The following is a 24,884-nucleotide window of genomic DNA, read 5'->3' on the forward strand; positions in this document are numbered from 1 at the left end:
ACCTCAGTGCTGCTGCTGTTACCTCAAGCCATGCATTTTTATTCAGCAGAAGAAATCTTTCCAACACTAAGCTCTGTTTTGCTAGCCTCTGAGGCATATCCAAACAGCCCAAATCTTTGTTACATCGAAGGCAAACAAAGTGCAGCAGCAGCAAGCTAAAAATATCTGGAATTTACCAATGAGAGCACTACTAAGCCTGCTTTGGGAAGAGTTAAAGCTGATGATACTTGACAACACTTTTGTTTTTAAAACAAGAAGAAATGCAGCATAAAAACAACCTGAAGTGTAGACCCGGCAATTCAGAGCCAAGCCGGCCATACAATACTGTGTCAGTCCTCGAAGCAACAACAAATCCTGTCTTTACAGATCCTTTTAGCATGCAGAGTGGGAGAATAGGAGCTGATACGGTTCCAGGTTAGAGGTTTTAGAGCTGAAAGCTGTGCTGTGCACTTGGGGATGTTTGCGGGAGCATTAGAGGTAAGGAATTTTCCATCCCACTTAGGCTGCAGAGTGGGTGCATAGCTGCTTTATGGGCACTGCTGCAGTTGGGGACTGCAGAGCCTTTGTGCTTCTCTGTAGGTGTGTGCTGCTTTCCACCCAGCACCCTGTATTCGGCATTGTCAGAAAAGGGTGCTGGGGAGCCACCGAAGCTCAGATCCAAAAGATTCAACCCTTTAATGATGAGTGACTCTCGCCTTGCTTCCTGGTACCAGATTTACTGTCAAAAACATCTGTGCCCACAAGAGGCTTAGTGCAAGATCTGGCTGTTCATGCACGGCAGAGCAGCTTGTGTGTTACGCATACGAAAATATCGTGGGATGCACCTGGAGGTTTTGTCAAGGTCTTGTTTGGTGATCACTACAAATACATAATTTCTAGTGAAATAGAAAAGGTACATTAAATATTGAAGTGTGCTTAAAGCTCAGCTTTGTCTTACTGCACAGAACACTTCTGTGTTTGAAAAGGTTTCTTTGGGTAAATGAAAATTATGATCAATATGGCAGCAGTTTCTTCTCATTTCAGACTGAAAAATTGAGTGAATTCAAAGAAACAAAACATACTGTTGCTACCCATTTTGTTTGTTTGGTACTATGAAAACTCAATTTAAGTATAGGCTGAAATACTACAATTCTGCTTTGCATAATACAGTGCATTTTTATGTATGGTCTAGTGGTTAAAATCAAAACCCAAGAGTCAAGAGGACTGAGGTCTGTTCCTGGCTGTATTTCAACTTGTTTTGACCGTAGACAAATCCTTCATGGTCACAGTTCAGCTGAGTCCATAAACAAATGACAAGTCAGTGATTCACCATGTTCCTAATTGAAAACATATGAGTTGTCCCATGGGTTTCTTTTGGGATTTCTTGTGGTTACAATTAGGCACGTTTACCACTTTGTCAGTTTGTTTACAGGCACTGAGCTCCCAGGTCGGCACAGCACAAATGTGCACGACTCCGTTGCCCTGCACGCAGGGAGGCACATAGCAGGCACGTGTTTACGTGGGCAGAGATGAACTGAAACCAGTGCTGTACGCAACCAGGGCTTTAAATGGGAGTGTCTGTTTGTCCCTTCGTGTCCGGCGAGGATGCTGTGAAGTGAAATGTCTGCAGCAGCCGTGGCAGAAGTTGAGGTAGCACTTGATGGGTCTTTGGAAAGAGAAACGCAAGGCAAGGGGAGCCGGAGGTTTGTGCTTACCCGCGCTCCTGGGATTGCCAGGCCAGCTGAGTGTGTTTGTACGAAGGCTCCTGCAGTACAGCTACCTCTGCAGGGTTTCCAGTTCTCATGGAAAAGAAAATCCTCTGCCGTTTTTCCAGTGCAAAATGGCAGCACCCTGCCAGGCTGTGCAAGCCAGGAGTGAGCCTGGCCTCAGCTGAGCAGTCTGACTCCGCTGTCAAAACCAAAGGGAAGCTAACACCCAGGTGTGAAACTTAAACATGACATTTCAGATTCCTTCCTGTGTAAGTAATGAATTATTTTAACTTAGAGAGCAGCGTAGCTTGAAACGTTACCGTTTCCCTTTCGTTATGTTTCAGTGACAGTGTCCAACAACACCTCCCCTGGTTAGAAAAGACCCTGTAACAGGGTTAGAAAAGACCCTGTAACCCTGGAAGTCATTAGTATTATAGAGCATAAATCCTCTTCTTTCCTAATTATATATATGAAAAGTGGCATTGCTCTGTAACGAGTTACGAAGATAATAGATAACCTGAAAGGAGGGTCAGTATATAGAGGTCAGATAGCATTCTTCACTACCTGGTTACTTCTGGGGATCCTCAGACCCCTCACCCTACAGCTGAGACAAACTTTCCTCAAACTATGGCAGTACGTGAAATGCCTGCCCAATGCTTACTAGTATGTTTAATTGGTATTGTTGCTTCAGTAGGGTTTATTTTTTAGTTAAGTCCAGTGTCCCAAACACCTCCAGGACTGGTCACTCACTGTTTCCCTCTGGATTCTCAGCTGGAGTTGCAGGCTGGGTGAAGTGCCAGGGAATGAGTATTTGGTGCTTGCGTGAAATAGTCAGCGGCATGGTTGGTTGTGGAGGGGTGACTGTCACAGACATCCTGGCGGTAGCTGGCACTAAATGCCCAGTTTCAGGGCTACGTGCAGAGATGCTGACAGAATGGAGAGTTCTGGGGATAGATCTGTCCTATTTTGGAACACCAGTCTAAGATCTCATTTGATAGACATTGTTGAGGCAGGATACATAGATACTTGTACTGTTATAGGGGATGGGGTTATAAAAAGGGATCTTGGTCCTCAAGGCTTTAACTAAGCACTTTTCCTCAGCACAACATTGATATAAATCTGTTTATAATACATACTTGCATTATTTATTTGTGGTGCAATTCAGAATATGGATCAGCATTTAAAATGAGCAGCACTTTGATCCTGCTCTTTAAGTCAGGTTTGTGCAATTTCAGAAATGTATTTGCACAAGTTTAATTATGCATGTTGTGCCTGAGATGTAATAAATCTGGATACTAGCTACCCACCTGTCCATAGATGTCCCTAACTGCCTGATTTGCATGTCTTACTCACTGGGGAATAAGCAGCAACTGAAATAACCTGTTTCTAGTTATTTTACTTCCATTTCTTCAAGACTTAACACAAAGTAATTGGGCTGCATTTCCTGTGCTTCAGAGGAAAGGCTAAACGCCCTTGCATTATCTGTCCACCTTTTGGCTTATCTGTCTTTGTGTGACCTCTGGAGAAGCCAGATAGCGGCTAAAATTTCTGAAGACTGAGTGTTTGTTAAAGCTTTTTGCAACCCTTTGGAGGAGGTCATCACCTCCAGTTTGAGACATACTGATCTTATCTGAACACCTGAAAGACAAAAGCCAATTAGTTTCATCTGCCAACCAAAACAGTGTGGGTAGACTAAGGTGTTTCAGTTCCCAAGAGACTCTCAGTGGCCAAGGCTAAGGATTGGGAAGCTCACAGTGCAGACAGTGCTCTCAGCACCTGCATGGGGAAGGAGTCGAGCTGGTATGTGCTCAAAGGACCAGAGCAGGCAATGCACCAGCTGCAGAAAGCAGCTGCTCCTGTGAAGTCCCCTGCCAATGCGGGGTGTTTCTGGGGGCACTGCGAGCACCTTTCCCTGGGCTGCTCTCGGCTTCCAGCGGGGAGGGAAGGCAGGCGAGGAGTTGGCTGATGGAAGGGATGAAACTCCTTGAGGAGATGCTAGGACGTCATAGGAGAGCACACTGGCAAAAGGGAGTGACAGATGGGGAAAAACCAGAGACAGGGATGAATGAGACTTCAGGTCATCATTTAATAGTCTTCGCCCTGCCTCTCTCCCCAGAGGAGCTGCTCACTCTGCGGGCTTCTGTTGCTATTGCAGCAACCTCCCGAGCTCATCTTTCCCTTCCTAAACCAGGGTGCTGGCAATGAGGAGCTGCTTCCGCAAAGCTGCCTTGGTGGTGTGGGAAATCAGCCTGTTGTTACTGTTCTCAATTCAGGGCTTTTACCAGCACCAAGTCTGTAGTGGTCGGAAATAAAATGGCTAGGCAGGACTGGCTTGCTGGAGTGCAGTTTGAGACAGCAAATACATCTCACAAAAGTGACATGGCTGAAGCAGTGCAAAAAGGGGTGGTTATTGTAATGTTAGCTTCTGCTTTTCTCCTATGATCCGTGACTAGCTTGTAAGAAGCATCGACAAGCCGTGGAAGAAACCATGTTACATCTTCAATGAGAAGCTGCCCTGCCTGAATTTGAAATCTTTGTGTGTATGGAGGAGGAACAAGGAAAGAAATGGGCAGCACTTGAAGGGCTTTCTCCTCCCCACAGCTTAAAAAGAGCCATCACATGCACTACAGCCTTCCCCAGCTATTCATTTAGAAACAAAACAGGCTTTAAACACTTATTTTCAGAGAAGCCTTCCAGGAGGTCTGCATACTTCTGCGGGTCCTTTTTGCAACATCATCCCAACTCGTTCAGCTTTGTATTTAGTGCAAATTGGATGTCAAAGTTATTGCTGGTTACTCTGTGCATACCTGTAAGTTGCAGAATAGGTCTGGTCTTCTTACTGTGTGCGTGCTTGCAGACCAGTGCGCTGCGGTACGGTGCAGCACTATGTGCAGGTTTGGTACCGGTTTATCCTGCAAGGCTTTGCACATAAAAACCCAAGCGTAAGCGTGTTGAAGTATAGAATTGAATTTAGATGTGCTGCGTCAGACTGACCCGGTGTGCGAGGCTCTTGCTGGGAACGCCTTCAGATGTAGGGCAAAATTCTCTTCTCAGATTCCTGGAGTAGCTCCTGACTCAGTCTCCCGAGTCTCCTGTGCTGACACGTGCAGGCGTTTTGTGGTGTGAAAGAAAGTGAGTGCCCTGAAAGGAGCAATCTCTCACCGACTGAGGAACGGACAATGATGGCAAAGCCCCAAAAAGAGCACGAGACCCTTCCTTGAACCAGTTGCTCTGCGTCTGAGAGAAACTCGAAGGGTTTGTGTCACTTGGGCAATGTGCTTGTAGCCTCTTCCTCCTAATTACCACTGAGCTGATGATGTAAGACTGCTTTGTGGATATGAGGACAGAATTTTGCCTGCAGGATGCACGATTACCAACTGTGCCTCCTCTATAAATCAGTTGTAAGTGTACTTGGAATAGCTGCCAGGCTGGCTTCTGCGCTTACCGGAGGACAGAGCTCCAGCAGATACAGTCCCACATGGCATAGAGCTGTTGCAGTTTTAAAATCAGTCTGATTTTTTTCTTTAACAGGGGAGCCCAGTGTAACTCCGTCAAGACTGGAGTGACACTCTGAATCTGCATCTGCCTCATGTGAGTTAAAATCCTGGCAGCAGCATTTTGCATAAACTGGAGCCTCTGTAGAGGTCTTTTTTTTTTTTTTTTTTTCTTTTTTTTTTCCCTTTTCAGGAAGGCTATAAAATTGTTACTGTATGTGTTTTGGCAGCAAAGGTAAAAACGACGACACAAATGCATGAGAGTTGCATACCTTACTGCACAACCCCTGCTCATTCCAGATCGGCTTCCCTCCTAGCACGTATCGTGTAAGGGGTGCCTGCACTCATCACAGACCTGAAGGCTTGCAACGTTCACTCCTGGGGTACTGCTTTTTACCTTTCAATTGTATAATGTTAAGCCAAGTGATAGTATTAAGGGGAGACTGAAATGCTGTCAACTGGCTTCTGGTTTTTTTAAACCTTTGGTTGTTTTCTTTCCACCCCGGTTGCATAATCCACGAGCGCTGGGTGCCGATTGCCCTGCGCTGCTGAAGCGTTTGCCTGTGTTGGAACATGGACATATAACGTGGTCCTCTGGAGCCGGGGACTTGGCATAGCGGCAGAGACATGGCCATCAAGCAGTAAGAAAGAGAAAAAGAAATCAGAATAAGTTTTAGCATGTGCTTTGGTTTTACTGTCGTCCTGTCTGCCTTGGGCAAGGACGTTCTGAAAATGGGTTCGTGGCTCTGCCTCTTCACCTGTCACAGCGCTGGGGATGCTTGAAGACTGGGTCCCTCTCAGCTGGGTGAAAGAGCTGAGCATGGGAGACGCTGCATGGCAAATAGCTGAATTCATGGCATCGCCATGGCACACAAATTATCTCCACCTGCGGTCTCAGCATCCAGGTCTGAGGGAGGGGGATATTCCAGGAAAGTTTAAAACTATTTTTTCGTTATGCAGCTGCAGAAAAAAATATTGATCTGTCCTGTCTATTCTTTTTCCCCTCGGATGCCTGAAGTAAATAAGATACGAGAGAGAGCAACCAGCCCCGAGTACAGTATTGAAATACATTTTTTCATCTAGTAATGCATATAACTGGGACATCTTCCCCGAATGTGCTGCCATAGTTGCAGCAGTGTTGGCCTGTTCAGACTTGATCTGAAGGAGGTGGATCGTTTGTTTGCCTGGAAGCTGACGTTACTGAAACAGGCATTCGCACAGCTTACGAGAAATGTCAGTGGGTTGTGGCTCGTACCGATTGATACAGCATTTGCTGTGGTGTAGGCTGCTGTCAAGGTGGGCTTGGTGAGCTTTCAGTCTGTTCCCAGCTGTGTGTCTAATTAAAGGAAAGTTTATCTTGAACAGTAAGTACGATGGTAACTGGAGAATGTTTATTGTCCCTTTCCCGTTTCCAGGAGTTCAGTTTCCCGTGTCTCTGTTTAGTTCGTGTATCAAGGAGGCGGCTTTCATTTTCCAGAAATTGTGGAGTGGTGGAAAAATAGGGAAGGGAGCTGAGGCATGAATGAGCTAGTAGTTTAGTTTTATTCAAAGAGACGTCAAGGAAGCAAAATCTAGAGCTTGAGAGGTAAGGAGAATAACTGCCCCTGCAAAAAGAAGCATTCAGATTAATTCTGTTACAGTACTGCCTCAACAGAGACTTGGGATGATGAAGGCTGACGTTGATACCTGTTCTTCAGCCTTTTTCGTACTGCTGCTTCAGCTCGTTCCCTTAGACTCAGAGAGTTAAAAGGAGGTCTGTAGTGATGAATCTAAGACAGAGAGGCAGATACAGAAACGAAGAAATTGAGTGAGGGCATTTTGTGAGCAGCTGGCCACATGTCCCACCACAGCCGTTCTCTGGTGGAGTGTTAACAAGATGCACAGGTTGTTTGACGGAGAGCCCTACAGTTTCCCTGGAAGGGCTCTGCTGGAGCTGTTGAACGACTTCTGCTTGGTCCAGAGGAGATGCCAACGTGCTCCTTGAGATTCTTTGTGTCTGGGCAGCATCACCATGGTTGGTGAGTTCAGAAAGAGCAGGGTTTCCTTGGAGAAATTTTTTGTTTGGGAGTGATGTTTTATGGATAAGTTGGTAACATGGTCAAATTCCCAGGAAGCTAATGGGGAGGAGTGCAGCAGCTTCATGGACAGAGTCGGGGACTGGAGGCTGCTTCACATAACGGGGAGCTTTGCAGTGCTTTCACCTTCCAAGAGTATGTGCAGGTGTATTTATTACCGTTTTCCCTGGGAGGTGCCTTTACTGTCCTGCATCGGAGGAATTCCTTTTTCCAGGTGATGCTCTGGTGTCACTCTCACAATGTTGTTCATCACCTAACTGCCTTTTTGCTCCCTCCAACTCTAGCTCACTCCCCAGAATTGCCTTGTCAGTCACTGCTTTCTTCATTAGCTGTGGTTTTTGATTGCTTATTCCTATCTATAGCTCAATCAATCCTTCCTTTCCTAAAGGACAGAAAAGACTACGTGCATTGAATGTTGTTGATGTTTGCTATCGGTATAATATTGCTTGAAGATTTTGATAACTGTTTTATTGGTTTTAGTTATCTGTTTAAGAACATTACAGGTTTGCTTATTATGTTTTTAATGGTGTTAGTTTAATGGGGAAAATTAACTCTTAAGATTCTGGTGCTTTTTTATATATATTAAGAGATATGGGAGCCCTCTGTCATGATTACTATGATCTGAGTCTTCTGACAGTCTTGTTTCTTCTATAGTCCTTGCCTTTTTAGTATTTTTGTGGTATTTTATATATTTGTTTTCTCCTCTCAGATTGAGCTTCTGTATTCCACAGTATATAGACGGTGGTGATTACCTGGGCAGTAACAATGTGTATTAATACATATTGTGAGGCCCACAGATGTGCTAGATCTCTCTCAGGAAAAGCAGTCTGTCTTCTAACGAGCTTACTGTGTAACTTGCACATTTTTGTATTTTACTCAGCTAAATTTGAAATATTCAAGTGTTTGAGACAGTTGGGCCCATCGAACCAACCCTCATTGCACTCAGGGGTTGTATTTGACCTTGTTACATCTTAGGACCAATTGAAGACAGCGACATGCTGCAAATGTAAACACACCATCAGCAAAACACAGTGATTTCCGTCTGTTATAGAAACACAGTGATTTCCTGTTAAATGTTAATTTAATGATCTGATTAAGCAGTAACATTTCCAGTACATGGGAAGGACATTTTCAGGAAGAAGACAAGGCCTGATGGTAGGAATGACTTGGTTGAACAAGTCCATTTCTTTTGCATTGAGCTAAGGTGTGTGTCACAGATGAGCAGCTCCTCTGAAATGTGAGAACAGTAAGCTTGCTTAAAAGAGTAGCATTTTGATGCACAAGGGTAATAGCTAACAGATTTTTACAGTACCATATGGTATTATTAACAAACAAATCGTATGTTAACTTGACAGCTCTACCTTCAAGCTAACTTAGCCTGCAGCAAACATAAATTCTCCTGAGATGAAATCTGGAGACAATATTAAGCTTTGGGATTGTATCCAGAGCAGTAACAGTAGCACAGCAGTGATGAATTTCAGGCTTTCTAACCATGAATACATGTGTTCCCAAAATTTATTGGTTTCTTCATCAGCCGTGCAAAAACACAGCAAACCAAAACCCGATCCGAGCAGGTGGAACAGGGAGCGTTCACGCATCTGCCTAATGGGACTGCAGGGAGAGGAGCTGCAGTTTGAAATACATTTTTCCTGATGCAGAGAGCTGTGATAGACCGATGGATATTTCATCTGGTGCACTCTGCTGCTGAAACCTGAACTGCGGCTCCGCTCGACTGCAGTCCTGGAGCATGAGCTAATTCCACCGTGGCTGCGGGCTGGGGTCCTGAGGCAGCGAAGGGCAGGAGCGAAGAAGGGAACGTGTGATGTGGAGGAGGGAGGAGGGCGAACGGGTACATTACTTTTAACTGCCTTCTTGTTTAACCCCCTAGCTGTTTGCAAATTTTCTAACTGAAATCTCATCTTGGTACAGTGTATAAATCCCCTGAATACGAATCTCTTGGATTTGACCTGACCGTAGAAAGATTAGTTTCCATTGGATACCCTCATGAGCTGCTCAATTTTGTGTATGATCCTGCATTCCCTACCAGGTAAATGACTAACAGATACCGACCCAGCCTGCTTGAGGCCTTGAATATTTGTTCTGTAAAGTTCATAGGCAACACGTGAGGCCAGGTTTTCCGAGTTGTGCCTGTGAAGCCTGTGGTTGACCACAGATCGTGGGGAAGGGAGCAGACTGCTCCAGTATGTGGAGGGCCTTTGCACACATGAATCCATGCCAGCAAAGAGGGAGTGTGCAAGAAAAGAGGCCTGCTGAAAACATGGTCCAAAAATAACCTTTCAAAGCAAAGACAGCGGAGACACAATTGGATTGGGAGTTAAATCAAAATTAAGGGGAGAAGGATCTGTTACTGTCCATGAGGCTGCTAGAATGTCTCAGAACATTTTTCCGTAATTATTTTAATTAATAGTGTCCTGGTGCATAAGACATCCTGAAAATTAAGCTGACAGTAAACAACAATAAAAGAGGGACCAATCCAGTTCACTTGTCTAGATGAATCAACGGCCGAAAGCAAAGTTAATGGTGCAAAGTTACTAAATTCTTAGATTTTGTCTTCTGGTAGCAGAGGTAAAAAGGACATTGCTTGTTTTAAACAAGGCTTTTGATCTAACTCTGCGCCTTTAAGTTGTTTCCACTTGTGCCTTTGCTGGATTTTGCTTTTTTGACACTCCTTTGGAGCTTCTTTACAAAAGACTGGACCAGAGGGTCTGTTGGCTTGTTGTTCCAGTTTTCAGTCTGGCAGCCCCCTTCCTTCCCTCCTCTCAGCATCTTTTACACTGAGACTGTTGCTGGGTGTGCCCATCCCTGTAACAAGACAGTAGCCCTTCACAGACCTGTGATGAAGACTCCATTAAATCCACTGCCTTCATCCCAGGGAGGGGACAGAGAGGATGTCTCTGTGGGAAGGCTGCATTCTCCAGATGCAAGCTACTAGTTAAGTGAGACAGTTTTGCTGGAGTTGGAACCGGGAATGTCCAAAGCATTTTGTGCAATAGTTAGATGCCCCATCTGGCTCTGCCTGTGACAGAGCAATGAAAAAGAGGGGAGAAATTCCTTTATCACACCTCGCTCTTCCTTGCAGCCCTGCAGGGCTGTCAGGGAACCACAAACACAGGTGTCAGATTCGTGACCCTGTGGAAGAGGCCCACATCTTCCCTGGTATGTGCATAGCTAAGCCTCTGCCGGTTAAACGGTTCCGTTTTCAAGTCTGTGGAGAGCAGGTCAGCTGTGCCTTTCACCGGGCAATGCAGGGCTCTTGTTGCTCGCCTGCAGCCAGGTAAAAGGGACAGCAGGGAACCCATCTGCATAATAACAGCAACTCTGTTCTGATGCCCCACGCCAAGTGAGCAGGCTGTTCTAGAGCTGATTTGGAAAGAACTGCTGTTAAAATGGTCACGGCTTAATATGCTCTCTCCTTCATATCTTAAATCGCTTTCTTAACAGAGGCCTGGTGTTTGATACCCACTATGGAAACCTGTTGAAAGTTGATGCCTATGGGAACCTCCTAGTGTGTGCACATGGCTTTAATTTCCTCAGAGGGTGAGTGCTGACTCTTGGCTGTTCTTTTGGACTTAATGGGCTCTTTTGTGTCACTGATCCTCAGGGCACCCATTGTATAAGGAGTCACAGGGACTCCACTGACAGCAGATGTTGTATTGGTGTTCCTACAGCTCCAGGATTAACTGGGGATGCGTTGAGGATCCCAGAGACAGCAACAGCCCAGGGTGTTTATAGAGGAAAGGTCTGTGCCGGCACAGGCACGTCTGTAGTGTGCTGGGAATAGACAAAAGTGTGCTGTGGGAAGGGGTTGATGGGGTAATCCCGGGGCTGTTCACCTGTCCTGGCAGAGTTCAACACCAGCAGCTTGTCAGTTAAGACAAAGCCATTGTGTGAGGGCTGTTGGGAGCCGAGAGGACCTGTGCCCTGTGAGACTGTTAACTCCACAGCCATTGCTAAGAAAGTTTGAGGGCCTGAGCTGGCTTGGGGAAGGAACAAGCATTCTCTGCCCCTTTGTGTTTGTGGCCTTTGAGGGTGTCAGAAGTGAGGCATTGCGTGCTGTTTCCTGCAGCCTTCCTGGGCTGCTTGCCTTCCTCTTGCCCCAGAGAAGGAGCTTTAGGAAGCAGAGGGGACCGCAGTGCTACGTGCCTGATGTGTCCCAGCAAATCCCCTCGTATCCCTGCTGCAAGGGTGGATGGATGGAAGGCAAGCGCAGGCTAGCTCAGGGCCCCCAAGGTGACAAGCCTTGTCATTGCAGGCCTCTAAGTCCTTACATCAGGAAGCCAAAATTTAGAAAAAGCCCTTATACATGCACTCAAGTTCCTCTTTGAGTCAGAGGTGATCTTCAGAAGCTGCAGAAATGAAGAAAACCAGAATAATTCAATTACTTTAGTCATCGCCACCCTGCTGATTAATTGCAGAGGGCCCCAGGCAAGCCTCCTGCTCCGGGGAGTGTAAAGCAACATATGGAAAGTGGGGGAAAGTTTAAGATAAGCAAACAATGAAAGTGCAGATGATTTAAGGCATCCTCATAGCCAACAGCGTGGGGTTTAAGGTCGAGTTCTGGACTCTCGACCACTCTGTTTCCCTGTGTGGGCTCTGCTCAGCTTGCTGACTCAGCGACGAGGGCTTTGTGCCTGGCTCTGCCGGAGCCAGCTCGGTGAAGGGAACACCAGTGGATGCCGTTTTGCTCTTGTGCCGCTAGTGCACATGGGAAAGCTGCGTGTTGATTAAAGCACAACAGACTCTAGTTAATGGACCCTGCCACATCTGTATTTTGTAGGTCAGCACATTCTATTGTCATTATTTTTTGTGGTTTCATTCTTCTCCACCTTATCTATTCTCAGGCCTGAAACACGGGATCAATACCCAAATAAATTTATCCAGAGGGATGACACAGATAGGTTTTACATTCTGAACACGTTATTCAATCTACCAGGTGAGTCTAATGTGAACCAATACAGTAAAGCTCTGCTAATGCTGTACTCGTTTATTTTTTTTTACATGAACGTTCTTCTTTTGGGCACGGGGCCTAAGTTAGCTGGCCGTATGATGTTATCCTTGTTTTAAAATCTTGCTTGCTTGCTTTGCAGAGACCTACCTATTGGCTTGCCTAGTGGATTTCTTTACTAACTGTGACCGGTACACTAGGTATGTATTCCCTCTGGTTTGAGGTGCTGATGGTAGAGTAAGATTGTTATTATAAATACAGCACAGATGGAGCTGTTCTTAATATCAGTGGAGGCCCCTCAAGTGGTTTTGGTGGGGAAAAGTTCAGGCCTTTTATTCTTTTGACAGTAAGAGAATTTAGTGGTGACAAGATGATGTGTGTATACAGCAGAGACTGGCTATGAGGGTTTCCTTCACAGAGTATATCAGTATCACCATAATGACTGACACTGGTATTTGGACCAGCTTCCAAGATCACACACTTATTACAGGGCGATTACAGGTACCAGACAGCTCATTTTGAACCCATGTCCATTGGAGCCATGTTTGAACTGGTAACTGAAAGGCTAAATTTCCCCAGCCAAGTTACCACAATTCCCTCATGTCATAATTGAGGCCTTTGTTCACTTAAAGGTGAAATGCTCAGGCACAGTGTGGTGTAAAAGGCTGTTTGTGCAGCATGAGTATTCACCTACCTTTCAAATAGGTATAAGCATAAAAACAAGCTGCGGTTTGAACTGGCAAATGTGAATGCTGCTGTGCTGCTCACTCATGTGATGGGTCATCTTCACGTATTATGTGAGTAGGAGGCAAAGATTTAATGGGATTTTACCTGGGAGCAGAGGAACTGTTGATGCCAAAAATCCATCAGGTGAAGTGTCCCCTCTCAGGACAGGCATGGTGATTGCTATCGTAATAAATACAGCTCTGTTTAATCCTCCTTGATTTCTTCTGATGCAAACTCCCATGGGTGTCTCAAAGATACCTCCACAGTATCTTGTAGAGGAAATTTCTCATGTTAACTCTAACTGTTCAACATAGAATTAGTTCCTCCTCTCAGCCGTGAGTATTACATTTAGGTGATTTCCATGGCACCCCCTTCTTTAGTGTTGGAAAGAGGGAGAAAGAGCAGCACTCTGCTGCTTTCTCAGTACCATTCATCTTCTGTAAAATGCTGCAAACTGCACAGTCTCGGTCTTTTTTCCTTCTTATAATACTGTGTGGGAGAAATAAGAGTTGCAGTCACAGAAAGCTGTAGTACTGCTATGGAGGCACAGGCCCGTGGAGTTAGGAACTTACATCCTAAAATTTTAAACAAATGTTCTTGGGTAACACTCAGATCCTATTAAACTCTGGTTGTAGCCTTCTTTCAAATCTGAGCCATGGTAAAGTAGTAAATAAGAAACCATTATGGTAGGATGAAAACACAAGCTCCACAACATTTTGAACTGTCTGTCTCCTTGACGTGTTTCTTACCTTGTAAGAAACAGCGATTGGCCACTACAATCTCTGTTCTTTCTCCTCACAGCTGTGAAACAGGGTTTAAGGATGGAGACCTCTTCATGTCCTTCAGGAGTATGTTCCAGGATGTCAGAGATGCTGTTGACTGGGTTCATTACAAGGTGATTGCAAGAACTCCTTGGGACGTCTGTATTTGTAACTGAGTTAGAGGAACTGGTGTGTAAGTCATGAGTTAAGATGTGTTATTCCACTTTTGGGCAAGAGCCCTGCTTTGCCGCCTAGTGAGCAAATAACAAATTGCAGTTGTATGTGCTAAGTCAAGATATCGACTGCCCTCCTAGTACTGGAACATATCTGTCTTGGCTTCCTATTCCTTTTTATTGTGCCCAGATTCCATTTCTATACTGTAATTCACGGGTTTTAGAATGTGATACCATGAGGGTATTTGCACTTAGAGTCCACAGCTTGTACATTGTCCTAATTATTAAAACAGCATTTTACTATAAATGGTTTACATTGGTACTATCTTACATTGTCTGAAAAGTACCTGAATTAAACAGAGAAATACATCAGCTCTTCTCTATTTAGAGAGGAGAGGCAGTTCATCTTTTTCACGCACTTGTGCACAAATTTAGAATATAATTTTGTGAGCATTAACATCTGGTTAAAGACCTGATTTTCTTGTTCTTCCTCATTCAAGAGGACTGTTGGGGTGGGATGGAGAACCATCACAGGAGAACTCTGCTCACAGTTGTACTTGTGGTGGTCCTTTTAGCCATGCAGAAGTCAGGAATATATTTTTCTTTCCTTATGCAGTGTTGTGTGATACATGTTGGAGTTGGCCTTTGAGTAAAGCATTATGGTCAGTGTTGGAGACAGGTCGTTGACTGTCTTGTTTGGTATGGCAAATCTATTTTTTGTTTGTTTCTATTGTATTCCCTTCTGAAAGGGTTAAAATGCTGTTGAAGTGGATTATTTACCATGGTGAGGGAATCGATGGATCACAGAGTTTGTGATGGTCCCTGCTACTCAAAGCCTCTCATCTCTAGAGTCACTGGTTCAGATTCGCCCTGGTTTGTACTTTCACAGCATTTTAAAGTGTGAAAGTTGCCATTACTTTGATGTCTCAGCATGAGTTTCCATTACCTCACTGGGTTCTGTTGTTTCTATTTCAGGGATCGCTCAAGGAAAAGACCCTTGAGAATCTGGAAAAGTATGTGGTGAAAGATGTAAGTGTGAAGTTACTTTACTTGTGCTACGTGACATTCTATACTGAGTAAGCAGGCAAGAAATAAACATGCTGATTTGCTTTACTAAATCACAAAACAGATAACGCTGTGATTTCTGTTGTAATAACCAAAGACAAACTGGAAAGTTCGGACGCAGCCTTTATTCTGAGCCAGCGATCCACATGATTTCGTATTCACGTGCACGTTTTTTACGTAAAATATAAAAGCCAGAGGAAATGTTATCACGGGACACAGGTGAATGTGCTGGCAAGGCTCGTCTTGTTTCTTCTGGTGGTGAAAGCAACCATGTTCCCTGCCCATGTTTTCTCTGCCCAAGCAGACCTCTTTTTAAAAAGCAACAGATGAGCATCTTTTTAGACAGAAGTATTCCTTATCCATCCAACAAAAATGTTACATGCGTTTAACCATGAGAGACTGGAGGAAAGATCCTGAAAGACTCACCAGTGTCCAGTCTCTTGATAGCCCCAAAATGTGTGTTCAGCACATGTAATTGAGCAAGCTCCAGTGGTTCCCTTACCTTTGCCCTCTCTGCAGTGTGCAAGGCCCCTCTGGACCACTTACAGCATAATTATTCTTCAGTTTAGATGAGCTCTGTGGTAGAATATCACTTTAAAGCAGTTAACCTTGTTTCTAGTTACACGCCTGCAGAATTCTTAGGAAACTGTTCTTGAGGTAATCAGCTACTCTGGCAATGGACTGAGATTTATGATTCAATAAAAATAGCCCCAGGAATAAATTCTCCCTAATTTGAGGTTGGAATTATAATGCGCTCCAACTCGTGGCTTGTGTGAGCTCAGATTTCACCTGCCTCTGGGCCCATTTCGGGAATGGACTTGGAGCTGGAGGAGCTGCTCCAGCGTGCCTGGCGTGGAGCAGATAGGTGGGAGCAGCACAGGGTGCCTGGCACTGTGGTTGGCAAAGGCACCGCAGCCCTGCCGAGCCCTTCCCCCTCGCCTTCCTCCCCTGGGCTGTGCTCTGGAGGGCTGTTATGTGGACAGACCAGCAGCTTTCCTGGCTCTGGCCAGTACAAAACATGTGAGTTTGCTTGCTTGATGGTTTGATTTGCTTTGTTTTGTTTGGTGGGTTCATAGTTGAGAGTGTTTTGCCCATAATGAATCTCTGTAACTTTTGTGTGTGACTTGTACATCCCTTGGCTTTCAGGGGAAGCTGCCACTGCTGCTCAGCCGCATGAATGAAGTTGGGAAGGTGTTTCTCGTCACAAACAGCGACTATAAATACACAGACGTAAGTGCTGCTTGAATTATTGTGTCGATATATAATGGAATAAGCAAAAGCCAGCCATTCATTTGTATGGGTTTTGGTAGGACATCTTCTGGTGGAGAATCGGGTGTTTTCTAAGCTAGGTGTAGGATGGTTTAGTGGTGAATGCAGATTAGGTCTTGAGTCATCTTTTGTAGTCCTGGTTCTGCTGCTGACCTAGTGTGGGCCTGGCTTAAGTCCCTCTGTGCCTCATTCAGTTACTCAGCAATTAAAAGGCTGAAAGTGATACTCATTTTAGATTTCAGCATCCTTTAAAATGCAGAACTTCCCTTTCAAGTGAGATAGTCTGAGTACAGACAGGTCACCAAAGCCGTGGTCCTGGAGAGGTCTAAGAGCCAGAAACGTCTATGTTTCCTACGTCTGCTGCGTAGGAATACACATGGTTACTTCAACTCTAGGTAAATGTCAGGATGTTGCAACACTGCTAATCCAAAGATTTATATGCCATTTTAAAGCATTGAAAGATATACTTGAAGCAGTGTGCAGATTTCCTGAGGCAAACGTGTCCTTTGATTATAAAAATTACTGGTTTAATTCCTGTCACTTTAAATTCCATCCATTCATTTTGTCTCCAAATCTTATGCTGACTTCCATGTAAATCCTGAAAATAAAGTTCTATAACCTGAAAAGATAAAAGCAGAAAAGTATGCTTTTATAAACTACACAAATCTATGTTTAAAAACGCATCTTTGAATACTTCCTTTCTGTTTTTCAGAAAATTATGACTTACTTGTTTGACTTCCCACATGGACCAAAGGTATGTGATTTCTAGACTGCAGTTCTGATAGAAACTGATGTGCCTAATTATCTGTGTAGCTGGAAAGCATTTTAATCCTGCTTCATCGGCTGCATGGGATTAGTTGCTTTAATCTGGTTAAAATACACTTGCTGGTTTGTGTCCTATTTGAATGGGATCAAAGCAAATACAATATAACAAAGAGAAAAGAGGCATCATCTGGTCTCAAACAATAATCTGTGTTAATGATAACATTATTTTAGTGATAACACATTTTAACTGTGGCATTTTGCAGCCAGGTTTCTTAGAAATCTTGCCTAACATCTAACATATTGCCGTTGTGCCTTGACGATGTTAACTCCAAAAGTTTTAGTCATACTTTTTCTGGTTTTCTGAGGTCAAAACTCAGCCCTACAACTTTTGGAGAGAAGCTTATGAGGTAAATTTATACTGCTTTCTCAGTGGGAGGCTATCTCACGCTCAAAAGATGTTTTCACACTGTGCTATAAAGGTAGAAGGTGGCCAAGGGAGAAATTTTCAAAACATGGAAAATTGCCACAACTGATAGCTCCTTGCTGTGGTCTTGATCTCAGAAAGAGCGAAAGCATGGAGAAGAAAGGGCTCATGAATGCCCAGTGTCCTTCAGGCAGGGCTGTGATTCAAAGCCGTGCCCTCTGGAATCGAGTCCAGGCATTTTCCCACTTTTGGCAAATGTACCAGCATGGCCTTGTAAGGCTAAAGCCGTGAAGTCGCATGTGTCTGGATCTATGCAGGATGTCACCTTCAGAAACAGTGGCAGCGGTGTCATTTACAGCATCTCTTTACATGGCAGCTGTGCTGTGACATGGATGTTGAGTGCAGTTCTCCTGTCTCACACCACATCCTCAGTCCTCATTGCTAGGCTGCGTTGGGATGGGCTTGCCACAAAAGAGGAGTGCTTTAGGAGATGGCACTGGCAGCCCCGCATCGTACAAGAGGCACAAGCTAGGGGATTTTGATGGATGAGCAATGTCATCAGGCTATGGCTATGGACAATGACACTGGTTAAACTCCCTGTGGTTGATTGTGTTGTGTCTGATTCTGGCATTTGGTTTTGCCTTTGCAGCCTGGGAGTGCCCATCGGCCATGGCAGTCCTACTTCGACCTGATCCTGGTGGATGCGCGAAAACCCCTCTTCTTTGGGGAAGGCACCGTGTTGCGGCAGGTGGACACGGTGAGTGGCATATGGAGGGTACCTCTATGGCTGGAAGGGCTCGTGCGCCTCCTGTGTGTCATCTCTTAGTGGCAACGGGCAACGCAGTGTTTAGACAGGACCTGCCCTAGAGATGGTGGGCTGGCTTCTCTTAGTGATTCCTGAGCAACCCCGTCAGCTGGGGCACAGCAGAGCTCGAGGCTTTGGTAGCTTCCCTAATGTACCGCAAGTGGCAATAGGAAAAGAATGTGGAAAGCCACCTCTAGGCTGCCGGGGAATGAGAGAGACAGAGAGTAAACTATCAATAGAACAGAAAAGATCCAGACCATCAGCTGTTCTGTACTAACGCAATGTCTCCTTCCTCAGGTGACTGGAAAGCTGAAGATTGGTACCTACACTGGCCCACTGCAGCACGGCATCGTGTACTCAGGAGGTGAGGAAAGAACCCTTCTTGTCCTGTGGAGTGGCTCTGACACGCCCTCGTGGCCTTCAGCCACTCCGGCTGTGAGAGGACTTGTGCCAGGTGCTAGGCAAGGTTGTTTCCCAAAGCGCAGTGTACTGTGCCCTCTGCACACTGCACCAGAAGTTCTCCATCATCACTGCTGCCCAATGCAGGGAAGCAATGGACCCATTCCTCCTCAAGTGCCCTTTTCTTCCTTGCCAGGGAGGCTCTGGGAAGTGCCACTGCAGGGCTTGTGGTGGAGGGGGAGCTGCAGCTGGCCCAATGCAACGTTCCCAGCTGTACTTAGGGCGCTGCCGCCAGTGTGACCACACTTGGAGGGTCCCCTGAGCCAGGGAAGGGCAGCGGGTGGATATACAGGGCTCTCTGTGATGCCCAGGGCTCCATTACTCTCACACGGGGTGGGAGGCAGCATGGCCCCTCTGCTCCTGCCATTCATGGGGGGGTGTGCATGGGCAAAGCTGCCCCTGGGTCAGCTCTCAGGTGTCCCGTGCTGCCATGGCCAAGCAGGGGTGCTACGTTTAGCAGTGGAGGTTTCTGGGAGGAAAATGCACCTGATCTGTCCCTAACTCTGGCCCTCTGAAATGAGCCACACGTTTCCTTTTGGCTCCCTGTTCTGAGGCATGCCATTTTTCTCTCAGGCTCTTCAGACACAGTCTGTGACCTGCTGGGGGCTAAAGGGAAGGATATCTTGTACATCGGAGACCATATCTTTGGAGACATCCTCAAATCCAAGAAGCGCCAGGGCTGGAGGACCTTCCTGGTGATCCCCGAGCTGGCGCAGGAGCTACACGTCTGGACAGACAAAAGCGGTCAGCAGCTGGGCAAACCCCAGGCCAGGCTTTGCTCTTGCTTGCCTGGTGCTGCACCCCTGAGATTGCCAGGGCATAGGATACAGGGGAGAGATCACCCTGGTTTGCCGCTTCTCCTTTCGGTCCTTTTTCCCTGGGTATGGGTGTTGGTGGCAGGAGCTGGGGCAGCTCTCTGTGGGCTGGCCTCGGGGTCCCAGGCCTTTCCTGTGCTCTTTCCCAGGCTGCTTGCGCATGATCAGCCAAGCGCTGACTTGGCTGGGGGAGAAGCTGCAGCTGGGTGGGGTTGAGTTGTTCCTCATCCATAACCCTGCCCCAAAAAACTCCACTCCCTCTGCCTGTATGGAGCCATGGCTTCTCTGGTAAAAAGTATCTGACAAGACACCTGGGTTCTTCTCCCTGTAATGCCTGAGCCATGACTGCTCTCCCATCTGCAGGGAGTCCCTGCTCACCAGCTGCTTCCTCCTTCCTCCCGCTCCCTCTGCTGCTCTGCTGCCAAAGTGCTGTGTGTTTCCCATCCTCCAGCGCTACTGCTTGTCTCCCAGGTTTGCCCTTTGGTGTGTAAATAGGTCTGGGGGTTATGCAAGTTGCCCCATGGCTGGATGGAAGGTTTTGGTGAGGGCTGTGAGGGTTCAGCCTCAGAAACAAAATGGGCAACGAGAAACCAAGCCCAAAACTCTGCCAGTGGCACAGAGCGTGATTGAACCCTCTCCCTGCACAGTGGCCGTGAGATGCCCTGCTCCTTGATGCAGAGCCCCTCCACCGCCATGCAAGGGGAGTGGGCAGGATGGTGGGTTTGCTTTCAGCCCTTTTCATTTCAACAGCTTAAACTTACCTTTTTCCCCTTTCTTTTCTGGATTTTCCAGCCCTTTTTGAAGAGCTGCAGAGTCTGGACATTTTCTTGGCCGAGCTATACAAGTGAGTGTTCAAACAGTGACAACTTTCCTGCTGCCTCTCCCAGCCTAGCGACAGCTAACGAGCGGCTCTGATGAAACCTTGGGGTTGGCTTAGCGGCACTGCTGCCAGAGCTTTGACTCAGGCCTGCGCTTTGCCCACAAGACCGGCCTTCCCCTCCAGACCAGCCTCCCTCCCCCGAGCCCCCATCCCACAGCATCTGGTCCTGAAAGGCTTTTCACACCATGTATTTACCTTCTCGCCTGTAACTAGGCATCTGGACAGTAGCAGCAATGAACGCCCTGACATCAGCTCCATCCAGAGACGCATTAAGGTACCAGTCATAAAAATCCCTTTTCATCCTTTTGGATCCCAAAGGGCTTGACAACCCAACCCCACTGCTCAGCCCTGAAATGCTTTGCTCTGCCTTTGGGTGGGCACGGCAGGCTTGGCAAAGCCGTTCTGTCTTTGTGGGTGCAAATGGAGGAGCTTCTCAGCTCACTGGTGTCACTGGCACTCCTGAAAGGCAGCCTGGTCTGGAACAGGGTCTCCTTCCTCATGCACGCAGCAGCACTGACTGACGGTGCTCACTGCTGCAGAACGCGGCGCTGGCACACACAGGCTTGGAGGGGCTGTGGCCTCTGGTTCAGACAGCCCTGGGGTGCCAGCCTGGGGCGCCAGCCTGGGGCGGGTGCTGGCCCTGAGCCCGCTGCTGCCTTTCCCTCTGTTAGCTGGGACTGGGCTGTGCTCTGATGCCACGGGACAGGGGCACAGAAAGCCTTGCTGGAGATCCTTGCAGATCTCATGTAGCCCCCCAGCCCTCAGCGTGTTCTACTCAGCGTTGCCGTGGCTCCACGCTGCTGCCCGCCTGGCCCAGGATCTAACCTGCCCTTTGCTTGTAGAAAGTGACCCACGACATGGACATGTGCTACGGGATGATGGGGAGCCTTTTCCGCAGCGGCTCTCGGCAGACCCTGTTTGCCAGCCAGGTGATGCGCTACGCTGATCTCTATGCAGCCTCCTTCATCAACCTCCTCTACTACCCCTTCAGCTACCTCTTCAGAGCCGCCCACGTCCTGGTGAGTTGCAGACCCTGGGGAGGTGGGCAGGGGTCCCAAAGGTGCCCGCGCTTGTGTTCATTAACATTTCCACAAGCCGCAAGCAGCAGGAACGGCACCTTGGAGGGTTGGGTGGCATTTGATGCACCATGGGCCAAAGGGTCACGCTCTGGGGTTTGCTCTCCATCTGCCTCAGGGAGTTACCCTGGGACTGGGACAGCCCTTGCCATCTCCTCTCTCTCTTACATGTGTAGATGCCACACGAGTCCACGGTAGAGCACACGCACGTCGACATCAATGAGAAGGAGTCGCCGATGGCCACGCGCAATCGCACCTCAGTGGATTTTAAAGATTCTGACTACAAGCGGCATCAACTGACCCGCTCCATCAGTGAGATCAAACCGCCCAACCTCTTCCCCCAGGCACCTCAGGAAATCACACATTGCCACGATGAAGATGATGATGAGGAAGAGGAAGAGGAGGAAGAAGAGGAGGAAGAGGAAGAGGAATAAGAAGGAAGCAGCGAAGCATCTCTGAAGACAAACCGTGACTCTAGCAGTGATCAGGAGCGGATTCCTTTGTTGGGGCCCTTGGGGTGATGGGTTGGGGGGGTGTGATTCTTGCAAAGGCACATTTTGAAAGTGTCTGGAAACTTTTAACAAATTAACACTAATTAAGAGGAGACCCTTGTTTTCAGTTTTGCAGACGGTTCAAAAAGCTGATGGATTCTGCCTGGGTGGTGCATTCAGATTGGACTGCCCGCCTGTGCTGTCATGCTGCTCCCATTACCTGTAGGGATGCTGCATGTTTCTCCATGTCCCATGATGTGTTTCATTTGATTTCCATTTGAACGGTGTCCTGTGAACGGTTTTTGCCATTTGTTACATTTGCTGCGGAGAAGGAAGGGATGTGCTGGGCCCTGCAGGAGACAAAATGATCCAAATTCTCCTTCCCGTTGGGTTGCTGCCCTTAACCCTCTGCTTCTGGGTTACAAACTCCCCCCTCCCTGTGTTAGGCAGGGTGTTGCTGTGGCTTCCAGCACTCAGTTTACCCTCTGCTTGATGTGAGTTTCTCTGTGCAAGTGGTTGGATTCCTCCGGCTGTCACGGATGGCGGTCGGATTCCAGCTCTTGCCTATCCGCAGCTGTACACGTTTCAGCTTGTAGACGCTTGTTATCCTCTCCAGTGTTTCAAATCTCTCTTTCGTCATCGGCATGTGATGCATGATTTCCAACACATTTCTCAAACAGCTGAGCCGCACACTGTGTTCTCAACTCCTGTAGTTTCAGCAGTAAATATTAACCCAGGAGCTTGAAGCTACTGCTTTAGCATTACGTTAGTCGGTTTGTTTTCCTACTGCCTATTAGTGACCTTTCTGTCCACTCAACGTTAAGAAAGTGAAGCATCCCAAAGACAAACCCAGCCACCATCTGGAGTGAAAGGGCCTGTTATTCCAGGGTGCTGCGGGCCACGCGTGTCTGCCCTAAACTAGGAAACGGCACATGCCACAGGGCCAGCCCCACGATGGGAGCCGGGAAACGCCAGTCCGCCTGGCAGCGGCCCTCGTCTTTGGCCTGGCACGGAGCAAGCGGAGCGTCATCGCAGGTTGCGGTGGGCAAGGCTGCGTCCCTGGCCAAGGAGGGTGATGGCTGCAGGCTGCCATGCGGGGACCAGGAGAGCCCCACGGGGCCGGGCAAGTGGTCCTTGTGCCTGGAAGCCAGGCAGGGGAAGGCGTGGGGCTGGTGCGCAGCTGGGCAGCAGCGCCCTGCAGTTCCCCTCCGTGTCATGGGTGCAGCCTCCCTTACTCCAGCCTGTGCCGTTCGCTGTGAAGGGATTACAACGAGGGCCCTCTTGTAACGAATTCGACTGTTGTTTCAGTACCATAAACTCATTTAATCTTTTTTTTTCCATTTTAAAGTACCTTAGAAGAAAATAAAAAAAGAAAAACCATACCACAACATCTGAGCAGGAAACACTGCTGCTGTAGTGGCAGTTGTTCAAGTCAATAAATGATGATGTTTCTAAAAAACACCTGGCGCTTTGTGGTGTGTCGCTGAGATGATGAGGGCTGTGCTGGAGGTGGCAGGAGCCAGGATGGGTCTGCAGGGGTCCCAGCGGGACGGGTGGCTGAGGAAGAGGGAAAGCATCTCCGGGAATGAGTTGTGTGAAGCATTGCGGAGCAGTGGCTGCGGATCTGGCTCTAAGGGCTTGTCTGGTCCCTGGGGAGCAGGTGGGCAGGAATAGATGGGGGGAGCACAAGGCTTTTGTTATCCCCATCGGCTTCAGCCAGGAGGCACGGGGAGGCAGAGAAGCGTTTTGGCCTGGATTCAGAGAGCGAGGAGGGGATTTTCCACGGCTGGAAGGGCAACACCCGCGCCCTGCCACTACCTCCAACATCGCACCTTTCCAGGGCTGCTTCCCACAGGCGTTACCAGGGGCTGCTCCCCACCATGCCTGGCCTGTGCCCAGGGTGGCACTGGTGGCACAGCACGGCCCACGCTCACCAGCAGCTGCCAACCTGCTGAGAAAAACCCACGGGAAGGCCAGTGCTGCCAGAGCGACGGCACCGGCCGGCCTAGCCAAAGGCTGCGCAGACCCCGCGCCCGGGCGAGACGGGGACAGCCCTGGGGACAGCACATTGCTGCGCTCAGCCCTCGCCTATAAACCCCTCGTATCGACCAAACCAGACCAGACGAGGCCCTGCCATCAGAGCTACCGCCGAAGGGTAGTCAGTACCCAGGGCCCAAAGTGCCAAACGGAAAAGCGACACTAAATGGCTGCAGATGGCGGCCAACAAGCCACAGCTGACACTTCAGGGATTGCTAAAAGCCCCAAACCCAGCACTGGGTCCCTCACCCCTTGATTTTGGGGTCCGGAGAGCAGCTAATGGTACCCACAGCGAGGCTGGCTGCAGGAGGGGTTTGAGGGAGCTGTTCCCGAGCCCTTTCACTAAAGGCCATGCTGGGCTTTGCTATGTTTAAACCTCATTTCTCCAAGTATAGCCACTTGAATTTTTTAAGCTTTAGCTCAGCAGCTGGGGAGGGCGTGCGGCTGCGGGAAGGGAGGTCTGGGGAGCTCCGCGCATTCCTCCTTCCTAACCGGTCGACACAAATAGCTCACTCCCAGCCCAGGGCTATTTCTGACTGCGATGGGGAGAAGACTCTTCAAGGCTGGAGCAATGGAAAGTATTTGACCCTCACTTGATGGTGGGAAAGCAGCGGGCAGAGCCTGACAGACACACACAGGCACTGCTCGTGCCTCTCTGCCCATCCTGCGGTGGCTCTGCCATGGCGTTGCAGTAAGAAACCACTGAGCAAGAGCCAGGGTGAAGCCTCTTGGCCCGGCTGGCACAGCAGACGGCCACAGCCCGGTGTTTCTAGCCCACACCTCTGGCAGGCAGCTGCCTGCGCCTCTGGCTGCACCACTTCTGCTCCCAGGACGCCGGTGGTCTGCAGCACCCGTGTCTCCAACCGGCTCTGCAACCCCCAGGAAAAGCCAGCCTGAGCTGCAGCTGCTGCGAGG

The 24,884-nt window shown here is 47.9% G+C and overlaps 1 protein-coding gene across 2 annotated transcripts in view; it reads left to right on the top strand.

The window, feature by feature from the left end:
• The window catches only part of NT5C2 (5'-nucleotidase, cytosolic II), a 62,957-nt gene extending 39,656 nt beyond the window's left edge, over positions 1 to 23,301 (top strand). Inside the window, exons 4-18 of one of the 2 annotated variants that reach the window (XM_082310355.1) lie at positions 9,187 to 9,304; positions 10,720 to 10,815; positions 12,120 to 12,211; positions 12,366 to 12,423; positions 13,751 to 13,844; positions 14,859 to 14,912; positions 16,095 to 16,178; positions 16,930 to 16,971; positions 18,056 to 18,163; positions 18,509 to 18,575; positions 19,244 to 19,414; positions 20,278 to 20,329; positions 20,579 to 20,639; positions 21,208 to 21,384; positions 21,618 to 23,301. In XM_082310355.1, coding sequence (XP_082166481.1) covers positions 9,187 to 9,304; positions 10,720 to 10,815; positions 12,120 to 12,211; positions 12,366 to 12,423; positions 13,751 to 13,844; positions 14,859 to 14,912; positions 16,095 to 16,178; positions 16,930 to 16,971; positions 18,056 to 18,163; positions 18,509 to 18,575; positions 19,244 to 19,414; positions 20,278 to 20,329; positions 20,579 to 20,639; positions 21,208 to 21,384; positions 21,618 to 21,875 — 1,532 coding nt within the window. In that variant the 3' untranslated portion in view covers positions 21,876 to 23,301. Of the gene's footprint in view, positions 1 to 9,186; positions 9,305 to 10,719; positions 10,816 to 12,119; positions 12,212 to 12,365; positions 12,424 to 13,750; positions 13,845 to 14,084; positions 14,757 to 14,858; positions 14,913 to 16,094; positions 16,179 to 16,929; positions 16,972 to 18,055; positions 18,164 to 18,508; positions 18,576 to 19,243; positions 19,415 to 20,277; positions 20,330 to 20,578; positions 20,640 to 21,207; positions 21,385 to 21,617 lie in introns of those variants that run through there. The other variant, XM_082310356.1, reaches the window with a different exon arrangement.
• Positions 23,302 to 24,884: the final 1,583 nt, after the last annotated feature.

Source organism: Platalea leucorodia (genome assembly GCF_965183815.1).
Source record: "Platalea leucorodia genome assembly, chromosome: 4".
Taxonomy (NCBI): Eukaryota; Metazoa; Chordata; class Aves; order Pelecaniformes; family Threskiornithidae; genus Platalea; species Platalea leucorodia.